Source organism: Sorex fumeus, unplaced genomic scaffold (assembly GCF_029834395.1).
Source record: "Sorex fumeus unplaced genomic scaffold, SorFum_2.1 ptg000039l, whole genome shotgun sequence".
Classification (NCBI taxonomy): domain Eukaryota; kingdom Metazoa; phylum Chordata; class Mammalia; order Eulipotyphla; family Soricidae; genus Sorex; species Sorex fumeus.
Genome location: NW_026606096.1, coordinates 36,524,105 through 36,542,828, shown reverse-complemented (window position 1 = coordinate 36,542,828; position 18,724 = coordinate 36,524,105). Strand labels below are relative to the sequence as shown.

The 18,724-nt window shown below is 49.5% G+C and overlaps 1 protein-coding gene and 1 long non-coding RNA gene across 2 annotated transcripts in view; one reads left to right on the top strand and one right to left on the bottom strand.

Moving 5' to 3' along the window:
- The window catches only part of RNF150 (ring finger protein 150), a 194,400-nt gene extending 185,644 nt beyond the window's left edge, over positions 1 to 8,756 (bottom strand). The window contains exon 1 of the mRNA XM_056119201.1: positions 8,238 to 8,756. Coding sequence (XP_055975176.1) covers positions 8,238 to 8,691 — 454 coding nt within the window. The 5' untranslated portion in view covers positions 8,692 to 8,756. The remainder of the gene's footprint in view (positions 1 to 8,237) is intronic.
- LOC130028428 (uncharacterized) lies at positions 8,230 to 18,078 on the top strand. Its single transcript, XR_008793175.1, has 3 exons — positions 8,230 to 8,337; positions 16,303 to 16,396; positions 17,482 to 18,078. It is a non-coding gene; the product is annotated as an uncharacterized LOC130028428 (long non-coding RNA).
- The last annotated feature ends 646 nt before the right edge of the window (positions 18,079 to 18,724 follow it).

The following is an 18,724-nucleotide window of genomic DNA, read 5'->3' as shown; positions in this document are numbered from 1 at the left end:
GTCTCACAATTTGTTGTGAGATATTACCGGTGCCCATTCGAGCAAATCAATGAACAATGGGAGGACAGTGCTACAGTGCTAATATATATATATATATATATATATATATATATGGAGAGAGAGAGAGAGAGAGAGAGATACAAAAGTTCACATCACTCAACCTTTAACAACATGTTAGTGATATCCTAAAGAAGGTCTTAATGGCCCCTGCCAAAATAGAACAATCGTCACACTGTTTCCTCCATGGATACTTTTTTTGGGTAGCATTTTCAGCAGTTTTTCATGACAAGCAATACAAAATACATTATTTCGATTGTGCTTTGGGACAGGGCTTGGGGCTTGGGATGGAAACATCCCAAATATGGTGGTGGGAAGGTGTCATGGTGGTGGGATTGGTGTTTGAATATTAAATGTAATCAAATATTGTGAACTACCTTATAAAATAATTTTTTTTTTTAAAAAGGGAAATTCCCTCTTTGCGGGTGAAACCAGGGGACTGTGCTCCTGCTTCTCGCGTTGCAGTGACTGGGGCCACACACATGTGGTTGCCCCAGGGCTCACCAACAGCAGTGCCACAGGATGACCCTTGGTAGAGGCCTCTGGTGCCTGAGTTGAGCTCCCGGGCTCAGGCTTGCAGGGCAACTGCTTCCCACAACGCCACATCCCTGCACCAGAGCTGGGGGTCTGGGTAGAGTTCTTGGGATAAGGAGAACAGACTCTTCGGAATGGGGGAGGCAGGAATCTCTATAGATCCCACAGGGCCTGCGGGGAGTCAATGACCACCTGGCTCTATGCACGGTCCAGGCCACTGAAGGTCCTCGGCCAAGCTTGTCCTTGAATCTGACATGAAGGCGGCTCCTAACCAAGGCGGCTGGAGCCCTTTACTGCATTCAGAGACATAAGTGAGGAGCTACAGCCCCCCCCCCCCAGAGAAACCAAGGAAAGGGCAGGGTGGGGGAGACCGAATGGGCTCTGGAGACTATGAGCAAGTGTCAACGAGAGCTCTGCTGTGTGTATCTCAAGGACAAAAGTCAAGGGGAAGGACTGACTCTTAATGAAATCACAGTCATGAGTTCTTAGCCTCGGGAAGGCCCATAAAACACCCCACCAAATATCCCCCACTTCACACACATACGCACACAGATACTCACAGACACACTCACACACCTACTCACACACACTTTTTCACAGTCACATGTACATACACTCACAGACAGACATGTTTATACACGCTCTCACACACCACACATACATATACTCACAGACATACATGCTCACACACACACACACACACACACTCACACTCACACACATACTCCGTCCCCATTTGGAGGCACGAGAAGCCTCCCCAGGGGCCCTCTTTCATTTCTCAACCCACATCCTGGGGAATTTTCCTTCTTTTGCACCAAACCCACTTTCAAGAACTGCTCCTTGCTCCCTCAGATGTGAGTGTGCAATGGTGGGGCCGCAAATGCACTAGCGTTGTGCATGAGGCAGGGGACATAGAGAGGGCGTGGCCACCTAGAGCTCTGCTCTGGCCACGCACCACCACGCCTACCACACAGCCTACAAGAAGCTCCTGTCGTGACGCCATGGTGGTGCTGCCTCAGCTCTCCAGCACCAGCCCATCCAAAGCTCTCACTCAACAAGGGAGAAACCCTGGAAATCCGTGGGAGGAAGAGAGTCCAAACACCAGGGTCCGTGGACCGTTCCCCACCAGAAGTGCTGTCCGCTGGTCCTCCAAGCCGCCCACCCAGACTGCACCGGAACTCCCAGAGGCCCCTTTAGATCCATCTGCACAATCAATACACATTTGGCTGCTGTGCATCCTCTCAAGTAGAGAGGGACCTGGGGCAGAAGGAACTCGTGGGGACTCAGGGGACAGCCACCAGGCTGGCCAGCCTGGCTCTGCCCTCTGACCTGCATGAACAAGCCATCCCCTACCCCCGCCCCCCCGCAGAGGTGCCATTTCTGTGGCTGTGAAGCCGGCTAATAACACTCCTTCCTTGGCGTGTTGTGAGGATGCAGTGAATTTCCCCACCCTGAGCTTTCCATGAGCCTCACCCAGCCACATGGCCAAGAGAGGTTGTTTACCAGAGAGAGTGTTTCCTTCAGCTGCAGAGACATCCCAGGAACATGTTAAAAAGAGCGAGAGAGAGAGAGAGAGAGAGAGAGAGAGAGAGAGAGAGAGAGAGAGAGTATCACCTAAATAGCCAAGAAAAAAAAGTCCTATGGGAAAAAAACTAATTACAACCTTTCGTTCCTTTATAGAGGTAAAGGCAAAGGTAAGCTTCGGCAATTAAAATAATAGCCATCGACGGAGCATGAACCCACGAATTAGGCTCTTAGCATCCACCTACACAGGGAAGTGCCACCCCACGAATCAGGCCTTGGAGGCGTCCTGGCACTTGTGGGCTCACCACCAATCATAGCTGCTCTCTCCAGGAACTGAATTTGAGGCACACGTGGTTCGTGGGACCCTCTCTTCCCTTCTCTCCTAAGATCTGAGACCAGTTTCTCGGCATGGTTCTTGTCGGCTGGCTCCTTACTCTCCTGCCTTTTCTTTTAACTGTGAACATGTTAGCAACAGACGGGCAGAACGAGAGCACACGCTTTGACCAAAACAGTAAACGGCTCGATCCTGTACCATGGGAACTCCAGCAGATTGTCCCCCACACACTCTCCTCTCCCACAACCATCACAGTCTGTAGGCGCTCACAGGCGTGTGTTACCCACTCAGCTGAGTCCTACCCAATGGGAAGATTGGTGGTGGGGAATGTGCACTGGTGGAGGGATGGGTGTTTGATCATTGTGTGATTGTAACCCAAGCATGAAAGCTTGTAACTTTCTCACGGTCATTCAATAAAATTAGCACTGTGGTACTGTCCTCCCGTTGTTCATCGATTTGCTCAAGCGGGCCCAGTAATGTCTCCATCGTGAGACTTGTTGTTACTGTGTTTTGGCATATTGAATACGTCATGAGTAGCTTGCCAGGCTTTGCCGTGCCGGCTAGATACTCTCGGTAGCTTGCCAGGCTCTCCGAGAGGGGAGGAGGAAACGAACCCGGCTCAGCCGGGCTGGCTGCATGCAAGGCAAATGCCCTACCTCTGTGCTATCGCTCCAGCCCTTAATAAAATTTTAAAAAAAAAAGACCTCATGTGTCTGTCACTCAAACTACACACACTCAGAGCTCGACCAGGTCACATGGTCTGTACTGCGTGAGAATTCACATTGGCAGCCAAGAACCCTTCAGTCACAAGCAACAACAGACACTGGAGTCCCCGGCAGGGACACGAGCTCTTTCCCACTATGGCCAGGGCCTCAGTGGTGTCTCTGTGAGGTAACTGCACCAGAAAGATGAGAGTTAGCCTGGCTGCTGGGGCGCATCACTGAGTCTCCTCTTAACTCACTCCCCAGCCAGATGCTGGATTCTCTCCTCCGCCTCCCAGAACGCAGGGCTGGAGTCTTAAAAGGTGGAGGAAGTGGCTCATGACACCTAAAACTGGGTTGGACACAATACAGTGGTTGGCTGTAGCTGCTACACTCATCTGCTGTGACTCAAAAAATGCTTCTGGAAAGTTCTGCCAACAGACATCTGCCTAGCTGCAGAGAGCACTTGCATCTGGCTGGCAACCCTGTGTCTGCATGACCACTTCCGTGGCTTCCCCCAGCTGGGGCTGAGTCCCGCCCATCCCTCTGGGCCTGAACTGCTCTGCCACAGGCCACACACCAGAATCTGTCTCTCTGTCTGTCTGTCTGTCTGTCTGTCTTTCTGCCTCTCTCCTTTCCAAATGCCGCACTGTGAAAAAAGTTTCTTCCTGCTCAACACAAGGTTATTGCTGCTGAACTCCTGGATCAAACATCTGTGTTATTAGATTTCAAGATGCACACATAGAACACGAGTATAGGCAACCGTTGCTTTGTTTTGGTGTCGTTTTTGGGTCACATCTGGTGTTGTCCAGGGCTTATTCCTGGCTTTGCACTCAGGGATCACTCCTGGAAGGTTTGGACACCATATGGGGCGTCAGAGATCAAACTTAGGTCAGCCACGTGCAAGGCAAATGCCCTATCACCTGTACTGTCTCTCCAGCCCCACGTGCAATGGTTTTCATTTCTGCGACTCAGGTATAAGGTTAGAGACAATGGTCCAAGAGTTTCCCTCTTCTTGCCAGAGGGAACCGGGGACCTCTCAGGTCCACATGTGACTTGTGTTTGCAGGTTTATCTTAGTTTGGGACCTATGTCCAGCAGTGTTCAGGGGTTACTCCCAGCTCTAGGCTTGGGGGTTGTTCCTGGCAGTGCTCAGGGGTCCACGCCGGGCTTGGGAAGAAACTCAGACCTTCTGTACATGAAGCATGAGCTCAGCCTGCTAAGCTATCTATCCCTCTAGTTCTGATGCTATTTTTGGTTGCTAAAGGGGATTCTATTTTCTCAGCCTCTTCCTACCTTCCTTAGGATAAAAAAGTGTCTGACTTGAAAGTTCAGGTGGAAAAAAATAACAATGATTAGCATGGGGGAAAAGAAGAAAAGGAAATGCAGGGAAGGACTAAGAATCTTCCAAATGGACTATTTCTCAATAGGGAAATGCAAATTAAGGCCTCTCAGAAGATTCTCACCGAGGCAGCAATATATACAGATCTGCTTATTTATGGATAATAATTTGTGCCGAGGAGGGTGTGGAAACGAGGGATGTCTGATTGACTGTGGGGAAGATGAAAGATGGAGTCAAACCAGAAAATGGTGGGGCAGTTCCCCCTAGAAACTGAAGCATGAAGACACCCTACAACCCAATAACTCTGATCTGCGCAGATACAGACCCACAAGAAATGCACATGAATTTCCAGAGTAGCATTCTGGATTTGTAGTAACCTGAAAAAGACACACATTTCCATCTCTCAGGACTAAAGTTTGGCAACTAAAAGGCATGAAGGACAGATCACCCTAATAGTCCCGGGAGAACCGAAAACAGTCCCCATCCTTAAAAGAGGTCCCTCTCCCAGCATCCTATCACAGGACACATTTCTATGATGAGTCCGGCACAGGCCCTCAAAGGCAGAAAGTAGGTTAGTGATGGCCTCAGCCTGGGGGACAGGGGGTTGGGGGTGGACAGCTGCTGAGAGCACAGGCTTTAATGAATGGTGAGGGCTATTAGGAGCCAAAGCCATGCACTGTCTGGCATCAGTGAGCTCCAGCAAAACAGATGTTACTTTTTTTTTTAAGTTTTTTTAAAAATTGGTTACATGTTAAAATTACTCTTCTATTCTAGGAGAATATACATTCTTGTGAATGAGGATTCATTATTGTGGAAGTGGCAGAAACATAATGTCACCGTAAGCAGAAAAAGAAACATAATGTCATTTAAGCAGAAAAAAAGAAAAAAAATATAGAAGGGCAGGAGGAAACCCTCTATAGAAAGGGGAAGGGGAAATATGTGATCGTGAACTGAATTATAAGTCTCTGTCTGTGTTGGGTCATAACTCCCCAAATGAATGAATAATACATGCTGGGTTCCCTAGCTCTCAACTCAGACCTTTTCCTCACCTGAAACAACAATCAGCTACAAAAAATAAAGGATTTGGAGGAGGGGTGAGATTTAAATATATATACATATATAAAATATACATATATGTGTGTGTATTTAAAGCAAAGACTGGCATTAATCCTGAGACTCTAGTTTAAAAGTTCACCAGCGAGGGGTCAGAGATAGCACAGAGGTCAAGGACTTGCCTTGCGCGCGGCTGACCCCAGTCCTGTTCTCAACACCACTTTCGGTAACCTAGTCCCCGCCAGAAGTGATCCCTGAGCACAAGGCCAGGACTAAGCCCTGAGCCAGGTGCAGGGGTGACTCCCCCCAATCCAAAAAATCATCATAATACAAAGTTGACCAGTGTCAACTAGAATTTGAAGTTAAATAGATTTAATTATTTCTTTATATAGTTAATAAATAATAAACTATTTACTCACATAGTTAATAAAGTCTCCTCTAAAAGAGTGCAGCCTATGGTCACAAGATGAGGATATTTGACGTGTGGCTAAAATGAATTGAAGAATCTACCTCAAATTTATCGAGGAAACGTTCGATTACAGCTAAGCCTGAGACACTGACAGCCAGACGGGTGCTGGGAAGAACCGAAGAGCAAAGGAGGGTTCTCCAAGCTCCCAGGTCTCCATCGCCACATGATGAAGGTTGTGGGGGAAACCAGTGCCACCCTGCCTCACACAGCGCTGTGCCATATGAGAACACGCACAAACTTCCTGGCCGAGAGAAGATTCCACGCTAACACAGTGCTTGGAAGCAGACCGAGACAGCAGTGAACTCACTTTTAGCCTTTAACTCCCAAACTCTTACTTTTCTCCCACTGCGTCTTAATCAAGCGTCGTTTGTGTGGAAAAATCAGCTTACTGCCTTCTTTTAAAACAGGCTATTAATGGATGCAATGTGTTGGCATTGACTAGTTGGAGAACCCTCTAGTCAAGAAAAGAAAAGAGAAGAAAGAGAAGGAAAGGAAAGGAGGAGAGAAAGAATGAAAAGATGCCTCTTCCGTGGTTAAAAAAGCCAGTCTGAGATTTCATGCAGATGCACAAAGAAACATTTGAAGAATGCCATAGTCAGCTAACAAGCTTCTTGGAGTCTGAAGCTCCCAAAATATCTCCTTGGCTTACTGCTCCCCACCCTCAAGGTTAAAAATGCTTCCTTAGAAATACTTGATCTAATCTGCAAGTATTCAGAGTACAAATGACTTTCCTAGAACTGAAGCTCATAGGACAATTGTTGCCCCTGTAAAACTGTTAGGCACAAGATTCCTAAAATCCCCCATCTGAACTTTTCTAAGCAGTTACCTGCCTTCCTTCCTTATGAACCGACACACTGCATTTTTTTTCCTGGCCTTAACAGGCCATTACTGTAATAGAAAGACAGACCATTTCCCGCACCACCTGTTGGTGTCCCCTTGGGTCCCCAACAATCCCCCACCCCCAAACACACAGGCACAGCCAAAACTTGGTGGTTCATGGTAGCTGAATAACCATGTATTCTGGCGCTTAAGATCTGGCCTTTAAAGAAAGGAGTGGTTTTGATTAGGAGTGGAGGGGTCAGAGAGCGCATACCGTTCCCACCTTCCGGAGGCCACGGCTGCTACCAATGGGCTTGCGTTCCCAAATCACGCAGAAACTAGCGCCAGGCAGCTTGGGGCTGCCAAAGCCCTGAGTGCTTAGGCAGCCAAGCTCGCAGGGGACTTTCCTTTGCGTTTGTATTTTATTTTATTTATTTTTTCGCTCCCATGGCAGTATTGCTATGTCAGGCGGACATGTAAATACTCTGCACGTCCAGGTCAAGCTCCCCCCCCCCCCCCCGGTGATGATTAAGACAAGTTGATCTTTTCTACTTTGACTCGTGGTCACCAGAAGAAACGCTTTGGGGGGTTAGGAACGCCCCGAAAGCCCCCGCCTCACTCCAGGCAAAGGTGAACACTGGTTGAGACAGATGGGTTGGGGGGGGTTAGTTTGCCGCCCACCCCGTCCCCCTCCCCCCCTCGCCTAGGCAGGGTTGTTATTATTTATCCTGCCTGTCGTCGGCTTCCCCGGATGACAGCTTGGCAGAGCCCCGGACTTTTTAATATTGCAACGTGCGTCAACTCCAGCAGGGGGTTAAGAGTTCCTTAATCCCCCACGAAAAGCCGAACCCTGGCTTGGCAAAGGTCCGCAGGGCGTCCGGGGAAGTGTGTGTGGGTGGGTGGGTTGGAGGAGAGCGGCCAAGCACGGTCACCCTTCCCGGCCGCGGCTCCCCAGACGCGGACACGGCGGCGGACCCGATGCCCACACCCAGAGCTGGGCTGTCACCGGATCTACCCGCTCGGAACAGGTGCGGGGCGAGCCCAACACCCGAGCCCCGCGCTGCGCTGCGCCCCCCCGAAACGCCCCGCGCGCCCCGGGGCGCGCTCCTCGGCTCCGCCGCGGCCCAGCTAAGAAGACCCGCACTTTGCACTCCCCCCGCATTCTGTCAGTCCCCCGTCTTGTCCCCCGCCCCCCCCCAAGCCCCCTACGAAGCGACTCGGAGCAGAAGTTCAGGCTCGCGCGCAGCCCCGACTCGTCCCCCACCCCGACACCCCGGAGGCGGCCGCCGCTGCTGCTGCTGGGGGCGGCGGTGATGGATCGCGCGGGGGTCGGGGATTCGGGGAGGTCGGCGCATCAGGAGGGCAAATGCGCCCACCCCCGCCGGGGCCGGGGCCGCCCACCTACCCGCGTGGGACATGGTGATGGTCTCGTTGGTGCTGGAGCCCACGTTGAAGATGACCACGGCCGAGGCGTTCTGCAGGAACGCGTTCCGGATCTTCTCCCGGTACGTGCAGTTGCCCTTGGGGATGAGCGCGATCCAGCTCTGGCCGCCGGCCGGCGCGGCGAACTTGGTGTTGGGGTCGCAGGCCAGGCGGTCGTGGGCCGGGCTGGCCAGCACCACCTGGCCGCGGGCGTCCTGCTTGGGCGAGTGCTCCCCGTAGCGCCCGCACTCGGTCTTCTCGGTGCGCAGCTCGGGCCGCGGCGCGGGCTCCGTGTAGGTGATGTTCACGAAGGCGGTGTACCACTCCTCCTTCTCGGCCACGGTGAAGTCCAGGCACAGCAGATGCACGAAACAAAAGGACAGCAGCCATGTTGAGAGGGCCAGGCTGCGGCACGCTCCGACCAGAGACATTGCCATCTGGAGCCCGCCGGGGGCCCCCGCCCGCCCCCCGCGCCCGCCCCCCGCGCGCCGCGCCGCGCCGCGCCGCGCCGGCCCTGCCCCCGGGGCCGCGGCCAACCCCGCGCCCGCCCGCGCTCCGGGCCCGGCCCCTTCCCGGCTCAGCCCGCGCGCGCCGCTGCCCCGCCGCGGCCCCGGGGAGCGGGCGCTGGGGGCGGCCGGGCGCGGGCGGCGGCGGCGGCGGCCGCTGAGCGCATAGGGGTGGCCGTGGGGGAGCCCCGGGAAGGGAGTCGGGGGTCCCCGGGCGCCGCGGGGCGGCCGAGCGCGCGGGCTTTCCGGAGCGCGGGGCGCGCGGGGCGGGTCGGGCCGGGGCTGGGTGCTGGGGGGCGCGCGGCCGGCACCCACGCGCTCGGGGTGGGCTGGGGGAGCAGGCGGGTCTGGGCCCCGAGGATCCGCGGCCGGGGTGTGTGTGTGTATGTGTGTGTGCGCGCGCGCGCGTGTGTGCGAGTGCGTGTGTGTTGGTGCGCGCGCGTGTCTCTGTGTGTGTGTGTGTCTGATGTATGCGTGCAAGGAGGAGCTTCGTGTGATGTCAAAGCCAACGGGCAGCGCCGGCCAAGCTCCCTCCGTTCCTCCTCCGGGCCGGCAGCGACCCCTGCCGGGCCCCCCCTTGGCCACCCCGCGGGCCGCGCGGGACCCAGGCGGAGTTGGCCAAAGGGGAAGCGACACGGCCCCCCACCCCATCCCCCGAACGCGGGGACAGCTTCCCGCGCCTTAAACGAAAGCCACCCGAGGACCCGTCCGACACGGTCGCTCCCTCGGCCCAGGAACTGCAGCGTCGTCGCGTCCGGGGCCAAAGGGCCACACGCTCCAGGCGGCCAAGTTCCCGCAGCGCCACTCTGGGGCCGTCCTGGGGGTGACGGTCAAGTTCAGGGGTCACCTGAAGGTGCTCACCACTTAGAGGGGGCGGGAATGGCCACTGATTTTTCTTTCTTTCTTTCTTTTAATATTTTTTAAATGAATCACCGTGGGATACAGTTACAAGATTTCATGTTTGAGTTTCAATCATGCAATTATCAAACACCCATCCCTCCACCAGTGCACATTCTCCACCACCAATATTCCCAGTATACCTCCCTTTTCCTAACCTCCCCTTGCCTCCATGGCAGACAGTTTCCCCCATACTCTTTCTCTACTTCTGGGCATTATGGTCTGCAATACAGATACTGAGAGGTTATCATGTTTGGACCATTATCTACTTTCAGCACACATCTCCCATCCTGAACAATTCCTCCAACCATCATTGACTTAGTGATTCCTTCTTTATTCCAGCTGCCTTCTTCCTCAGCTCATGAAACAGGCTTCTATCTATGGGGCAATATTTCTGGCCCTTGGGCCACTGATTTTTCTGACTCGGGACAGGTAGGGAGGGCCTGGAAGGTGCCTGCCTTTGTTTTATTTTTTTTAAACCAGTTTTTATTAAAGTCCCGGATTTATTTATTTTTTTTTCATCGAATCACAGTGAGATACTCACGATTGGGTTTCAGTCACTGATACAGTGTTTCAACACCGGTCCCTCCACCAGTGTATATTTCTGGCCACCAATGTCCTTGTCAAATCTTTCCCCACCTCTACTGTAGGCTCTCTCTCTCTCTCTCTCTCTCTCTCTCTCTCTCTCTCTCTCTCTCTCTCTCTCCCCCCCCCCACTTTGGGTATTATAGTTTGCAGTACAGATACTGAAAGGCTATGGTATATCCCTTTACCTTCTTTCAACACTCAGTTCTTGCCCAGAGAGATCATTTCTAACTATTACAGTCCTTCTCTATCCTAATAACCCTTTGCATTCCCCCCGCCCCCCCACACACACACCTTGCCCCCTCCTGCGCCCACCTCCCACTCTTACCTGTAGCAAGCTTTCAACCTTTGGAGGTCCCGGATTTACAATACTGTCCATTAGACTTTCTGCGAAGCCACCTTTGAGTGTTCTCCTTGCGTGGTCCAGAGTCCACAGGAGCAAAGCGTCACTTCCTCCCTCCCAGCTGGAGCCACATGTGTAGGGCGTTCAGCCACCGAGATGGGCGTTTCCTGGCTGGATGGGAGAGTCACTGGAAGATGTTCCTTCTGGATGTCCTGATCGGTGCCAGGGCTCCGTCGTGCCCAGGTGAGGGTGCTGGGTTCCAGTTCTTGGGGATGACTGTGTCTAGCCGTGTCTGTGCAGAGGACACAGCAGCCTGGAATAGAGTTTGGGTTACAGTTCCCATCAGTGGTGTATTGGATGATGGTTCACGTCCCACCCAACAGTTTACTGTGCCATGAAGACCTTTATTTAGTTTGGTTTTGGGGTCACACACAGGCAGGGCACCCGGGATCACATGGGGTGCCGGAATTGAACCCGGGTCAGTTGCGTGCAAATCAAATGCTTTAAGTCCTGTGTTACCTCTTCAGTCCCTTAAAGATCTTGAAACAAAGTGTATGTTGCTTCCTGCTCCCTGGCCTGACACTCTTCCTCTTCGTTCCACTCGTGACCACAGAATCCGCCTTTTCCCTGGGTCCTGGCTGGTCTGAAGCACCCGGCCCCTGCCCGTTCGCCAGCCGCACCGCTCATGTAGGCTGCTAGGGGGCAGCAGAGAGACCCAACTGCCTGGAACAGGCACCCGCAGAACTACCTAGAATTTCACTCTGCAGTACCAGTTGTGCTGGATTTGCCTGGTGTCATTTTTTTTTTAACGAAAGAGACTTGGAGCCTATTGGGACAGTGCTCTTGGCTGTGCCTCTCGCCAAGGGCAGGCTTGGCGACGCAGGGACGGGAGGGAGCTGGTTCTGCACTGAAGCCTTTAGCAAGCAAAAGGGGTTCCCCAAACTTGCTCATCTCTTAGCAGGTTTTTGTTTTGTTTTCAGCCACCAGCCTTGGGTAGTTTGTGTCCTTCGGACGTTAGGCTACCCCCTCCCCTGTCTTTCCCTCAGAAAATAAAACACAGAGACTCAAAGAGATGGCGGGGCCAGCGAGGCAGAGAGATGCCTGGGAGGACGATCAGCTTATGGCATTGGTGAGAACAGGAGCACAGCGCGTACAGGAAGAGCTGGTTTCTGTTGTGTTGTGTTTGTGGTGCCAGGGACCAAACCCAGGGTCTCACGCATGTAAGGCAAGTGCTCTACTGCTGGGCTCCACCCCCAGCTAGGAGCTGGGTTTCTAGGTGTCAGAGAAGAAATTTCACTGACAGAAAGCAATGACGTTATAACCTGCCTCCCCATGGTTTGCACTGATTAAAAATGAGTGTAAATGGGGCCACAGATAAAATTCAGGAGGTAAAGCACCTTTCCTGCATATGATTGACCGCAGATTCAATCCTCAGCCCCATACATGGTCCCCTGAGCACTGCAAGAGTGATCCCTGAACATAGAGTCAGGAGTAAGCCCGAAACGATGCAGCAGTGTGACCCTAAAACAAAAAGTAGGCAATCATTTTTAAAATAATTTTTAATGATATACATATGTAAGTGCTTACATAGGCATTACTCATGTATGTGTGTGTACATTTAAAAAATTAAAACTATAGAAATATTTTAAAGTATATATGTATATGTAAAGGCCCTCGAGCAGGCCCAATAACGTCTCCATTGGAGACTTTGTTGTTACTGTGTTTGGCATATCGAATACATCACGGGTGGCTTGCCAGGCTCTGCCGTGTGGGCGAGATACTCTCGGTAGCTTGCCGGGCTCTCCGAGAGGGGCGGAGGAATCAAACTCGGGTCAGCCATGTTGGCTGCGTGCAAGGCAAACGCCCTACCGCTGTGCTATCGCTCCAGCCCTATGTATATGTATGTATAGTATATAGTATGTATATATAGTACGTATAGTATGTATAGTATGTATAGTGTATAGTATATACATACTATATACTATGTATATGTATGTATAGTATATAGTATGTATATACTATACATACCAGTCTACCATGACTAGGTAGACTATACATATAAGCACAAAAACATATATATTTTCCATAGCTGTAGCACAAAAACACATATATTTTCCAAAGCTGTCTTCATTCATAACTCAGAAGCAATGGACAAATTGAGTGGCCAAAGACCTTGATTTTGTCATATAATCCTCTTTCTAAAGTAGCTAGGGCAATTTCTAAGGCTTAGAAATTTTAGGGGGATGGTGCTTGAGACCACAGTCAGAGGTGCTTAGGGGTTTTATTTCTTGCTCTGTGCTCAGAAGCGACTTTTGGAGGACCATAGGTATTCTGGGGGTGGAAGCGGGGTCAGCTGAATGCATGCACTGTAACTGTTGTCCTCTCTGACCCCTGATTCCATGTCGGGAGCTGGGGAAGTGCAGGATGATCCTTGAACCTCTTGTCAGGAAAGTATGATAACAAAATGAACGAATGACTGTCTGGGAGGAGTTTCCACTGGCCAGTCGGAGGCATGAAATTGAATTGATATAGTAACTGGTTGCAGCTTATTGGAGAAATGCTGGCTAATAGAAATGACCAGAAAAGCAATGCTAGAGTAAAGAAATGAGGAGGTGGGGAAACTCTTCCCTATGGAAGGATGTAAAGTGTTCTAGCAGAACCCCCCTAAAATGACGCCTAGTTTAATTCTCATATCGAGGGTGTCTGATGGATGAGTCTGACCCTGTTAGTGTAATAGCTGTGCCCAGAAGCCTTCAGGCACCCACTATTCCTCAGCTCTGTGATTGGAATGGGCGACGGTCTCCTGCTCACCCACCCGCCACAATAGCCTAATCTCTAGAAAGCCCAAACTTCCCATGTAAGCAGCCCAGAGACATACTCAATATATTCCCTGAGACCATGCTGTGGGGTCTCTTTCCAGCAGATGCCTCCACTGTGCCAGTTTGTGCTTTTTTTTTTGCTTTTTGGGTCACACCCGGAGATGCACACGGGGTTACTCCTGGCTCAGGGGACCATATGGGATGCTGGGAATCGAACCCGGGTCGGCTGCGTGCAAGGCAACCACCTTACCCGCTGTGCTATCTCTCCAGCCCCATGTGCTTTTTAAAAAAAAAAAGAAAGAAAGAAAAAGAAGATTGTATTGAATATTAAGGTACCGGGATTACATGGCCATTCATAGTTGAGTTTCAGGCTCGTCACCAGGGTAAGCTTCCCTCCTCCCATAGCACTGGGTCTCCTTTTGGGTCCTCTAGCTAACCTTCTGGACAGACACATTTTTAAGTTTGGTTACTGTCGTTCCGGTCACATGCCTACAGTATTTCTGACTTTGCTGATGAACTCTCAGCCTTATGACTGCTTTTACAGCTTGGGATGGGGAAAAGGATTTGGGGCCCCCACCCGACAGTTCTTGGGGGGACACAGACAGTGCCAGGGATTGAACTAGGGTCGGTGGGCTCTGTGCAAGTGCCTTGACCCCATGCTGTGTCTTCATTCCTGCTTCTGCATCTTGCCCTGTATGTCCACTGATGTTCCAAGGGAATTCGAGTGTGTACACTGCAAAAATAATTTAAAACTTGCACTTAAAAATGACTGAAATTTTTCATTTGAATATATGATTCCTAAGAAAAGCTTAATATGGAGCAGTTTTAATACACATGGCTTGGACTTGTATTTTTTTTTTGCCTTTTTAGGGTCACACTCAGCGATGCTCAGGGGTCACTCCTGGCTCTGCACTCAGGAATTACTCCTGGCGGTGCTTGGGGGGCATATGGGATACCGGGGATCAAACCTGGGTGGGCCGCATGCAAGGCAAACACCCTACCCACTGTGCTATCGCTCCGGCCCCTGGACTTGTATTTTTAATTCTGCATTGATTCATTGATTTCAGTATTTTAAAATTGGTGCCTGTTTTATTCTTCAGCATTGGTCCTTGAAATGGACCCCTAAATACCTATCCCCAAGACAGAAAAGGGTGAAAACCCTTCAAAAATATGTTTTACTGTGAAGGGGAAGAGCTATAAGATGAGATTCACATGACTTTATGTATAATGGCTGCCATTTTTATCTTTTAAATTGATTTTCTATAGAGTAACATTTGCAGTACAGAGTTTTATGTGGCCATAAAAATCCTAAAGATATTTTCCTCTTCCCTGCCTTCCATATTGGTTTGGAGCAGATGAACCATAAGCTGGAGGGTGGAAGAGCGAGCGCTTTCCCATCAGGCAAAGTAGGAGTAGCAGGACTCTCCGTCCTGCTCCGTGGGCGTCTTGAAGTTAACATTGAGCCACGATGTTCTCTTGATGTTCTCTTTTCAATGGGAGTGATTACGCTTCCTCCCAGGTTGCTTGGATGGTTGGAAAGGGCAATGTTTTGCTCTCTGCGTTTTTGGTATTTAGTTTGGGGAATGGCTGTTTCAGATAAATTTCCAAAACCCCCAATGCACAAATGAGGAAACATCAAGAAATATAAAGATCACGCCTGAGGCCCCACGATAAGCAACCATGTGCTGGGATGAGGATTTTGTTTCTGGCATTGGACTATTGTCTGATGGGTTACCCCATCAGCCACCACAATGGTTGACCTTGACTTATCGCCTCATTTCATTAACCTCTGGGTAATTCCTTTTTATTTATTTATTTATTTATTTATTTATTAGTGAAACACCATGAGGTACACTTGTAGACTTACAAATTTTTGTGCTTGGGTTTCAGTCATACACTGATCAAGTACCCATCCCTCCACCAGCGCCCATCCTCCACCACCACGGGTCCCAGCATCCCTCCCACCCCCCATCCCCCCCTTGCAAACCACAAGACCAAAAAAGTGGGTAATTCCTTTTTTAGGAAACTTCTGTTCCTGTGCCATCAACTTCCCCTGATTTAGGTCTTTCATTGTCAGCTTACCTCTGCTCCTGTTGGTGGCTGCAATGTTTCTCAGGAGCCTGTTCCAGCTCTGAGGGCAGAGTGGAGACCTCAGCTCCAAAGATCCCCGTAACTTCTGCTGCCTGGTCTGCAGCTAGAAATTAAAGTTATGAAAATATTTTTTTCCCAGCGAGCGCATGAAACTAATGATGTTCATTTCTTTGCTCTTTGTTCCCATACTAACTTCTCAAATCTCAGAACAATAGGTTACTTAGCTAAAAATAACCCTTTCCCCTTTTATTCCTCCCTTGAAATATCAAACACGTTCTTATTTCAATCTTTGATATGATTTTGACATTTCATTTGGGCTTTTTTCTTCTTCTGTGCATTAACCAGAAACTTAACACCTTCAAGTCTCAGGATTGTTTGAGTAAATCCATGTGGAAAGTCAGCATAGGAAAATTCACTGGGGCTTGATCCTAAACCAGGAGAAAAACATTTCCCCCATCGTAATGAAGACTCAGAGCCTTATCCCTCCCTTGGATATTATTTGTTCTGTAAGATGAGGGTGTTAGAATCAATTGCGTCTACAGATCTTTCAGCTTGAAAATTCCATATGTTTAATTATTGTTATTTTGGGTTTTAGGGCCTTGTCTATTGGTGTTTGTGTGGGGCTCACTCCCAGCTCTGTGCTCAGAGGTTGCCCGGCTGTGCAGGGGTACCATGTGGTTGAGGGCATTGCACGCTATTCCTGTGTGCTATTTCTCAGGCCCTGGTTTAATTATTCTCTTAAACAGTCACAAGCCATGACTATCTTTCCTGTACTGTTACTATAACGCTTGGATTTGACTCCATTAGGGTCTCCAAATGAATTGGAAAATTGCTGGGGAATTCAAGTTCGGGAACCATCTCTTCCATGGTCTCTGCTCTTCTTCCTTTGACTGAGTATGAGGTAAGGCAACCTCCACATGGCCCCTTAGTTCATCCAGCTCTGCCAGGGAGAGCTTTGGGGTGACAAGGGTCACTAAAGAGTTCAAGTTCAACTCCTGGTTCAGTCTCCAGCACTGAACAAGCCCAGGGATCACTCCTGAGCACAGAGCCAGGAAAAGGTCTTGAACACCTCAGAAAGTGACCCATTACCCCTTCACGGTCTCCTAAAAATGTCAAGAAGAATTCAGTTCATGTCTTTTTTTTCTCTTCTCAGTGTTTGGGTCACATCCTACAGTGTTCAGGGATTATTCTTGGCTCTGTGCTCAGGGATCATTCCTGATCCTGCTTGGGGAACCATGTATGGTGCTGGTGATCAAACCTGGGTTGGTCATGGGTGAGGTTGGTGCCTTATCCACTGTACTGTCTCTCCAGCCTTTTGTCTCTGCTCTAAAAATACTATTAGCAATGGTCTTCTTAGGACAAAGTGAACTGAAAGCAAAAATCTGATTGATGAGTCACACCTCCCTCCTCATTATGTCAGTCAGCCTTTTCTTCTGATTCTCACTGCCTCCTCTCATTTCCTCAGTCCCACTGCTTTGCTTCAGATCCTCCAAGATGACAAGTGTCGTGTCCACGCTACTCAGGCTTTGTATGCATGCTATTTCCGGTGTCTAGAGAGCTCTTTCCCTTACTGTTTATGCAAAATAAATATTATAAAATTAAACATGCTAGTGCCACTTCCTTTACTTTTCCATGCAATCTTCTCAGAGATATTTTCCCTGATGATCAACCTTTCCAAGGAAAAACAAAATCCCTTTTCAGGAGCCAAGGAGATATCTCAAGGATTAAAAGTACGTACCTGGCCCTGAGTTTGATTCCCACTGCTTTATACCCATACCCAACACCTCTGGGTGTAGATCTGATGACCCCACGTATCACTTGGAACAAGCACCAAAACTAAAGAAACCTCTTTCATTATGATCATTCTATTTCTTTTTAAATAATGGGAAAAAACATATGATTCAGAAATACCATTCCCAGGCATTTATCTATCCAGAGGATATGAAAATACAAATTAAAAGGATACTTGTACCCCTGTGTTCACAGAAGTCAAGATGTGGAGTCAGCGTAAATGCCCACTAACAGATGGCTGGATAAAGAAGCTGTGGTCTGTTCTCTGTAGGATGCTCTTCTGCCATTTAGAAAGATGACATTGCACCATTTGGGACAACATAAATGAAGTGAAATGAAGAACTGAAAGACAACCAGCAGATGTTTTGCTCATCTTGGGATATGAATAACTAACATAAACTGGCAAAAAAAAAACCCCACAAAACTATCTCCTAGACTCAGTGCCAACTCTTGAGGTTATCAGAAGGTGGAGAGGAAGGAGAGCTAGAGAAGTCTTAAGGGGGCTACTGGCACTGAACATTTGGTGGTGGGTGTGGAAAATCTTCTACACATATGAAGGTGTAAAGCTGCACCCGATGGTATTGTGAGCAATGGGGAAAAAAATCAATAAAAAGGAAGGGGGAAGGGATCTTGAAAGTGAAAATAAATGAAGACACAAAAGTGGGTATTTAGAAGCGAAAGCAAATCTTTTTTTTTTTTTTAATTTAGATTTTTATTAGTGAAACACCATGAGGTACAGTTGTAGATTTACAAGTTTTTGTGCTTGGGTTTTAGTTATACAATGATCAAATACCTATCCCTCCACCAGTGCTCATTCTCCACCACCACTGATCCCAGTATCCCTCCCACCCACCCCCTGTCCCCCGGAAATCTTAAAACTTACAATTCTTATTTCTTCGAGGGAACTTAAGTGTGTGGGAGGGAACCCCGTCTTCATCGCACGTATGTGGGTGTATCTTTTCCTTAACAAGTAGGACCACTGTTTGACAGGAGAGACTGGGATCTATAGTTCAAATTCATTTGCTCAAGCGAAATCTGATACCATAAGCACCTACATAAACAGCCCTTCCAGTTCTCCAGCCTGTGGTGGGGCCTTGTGAATACGGACTGTTTTGTGGATCTGTCCACATGGGGCAATTGCCATGCTCTCTGCAGTGGCTTTGCAGTCTGGTTCTCAATGATTCTTGCTTTTAAGGAACGGGGTCCAATGGCCTGGTAAGGAGTATGAATTCTTTGCAGGTGAATTTCCCCCAATAGAAGTTGGCTGCCGATAGAGTCCATGTATGGCTAATACTTACTGTTTTCAGGAGCAGAAAGACCCTTGGTACCACAAAGTGTGGACATAAGTTTGATATAATTGTTTCTTTTCAGAAAGAAAAGATAAAGGTGAGAACTTTGCGAGTATGGGTGTGTGTGTGTGTGTGTGTGTGTGTGTGTG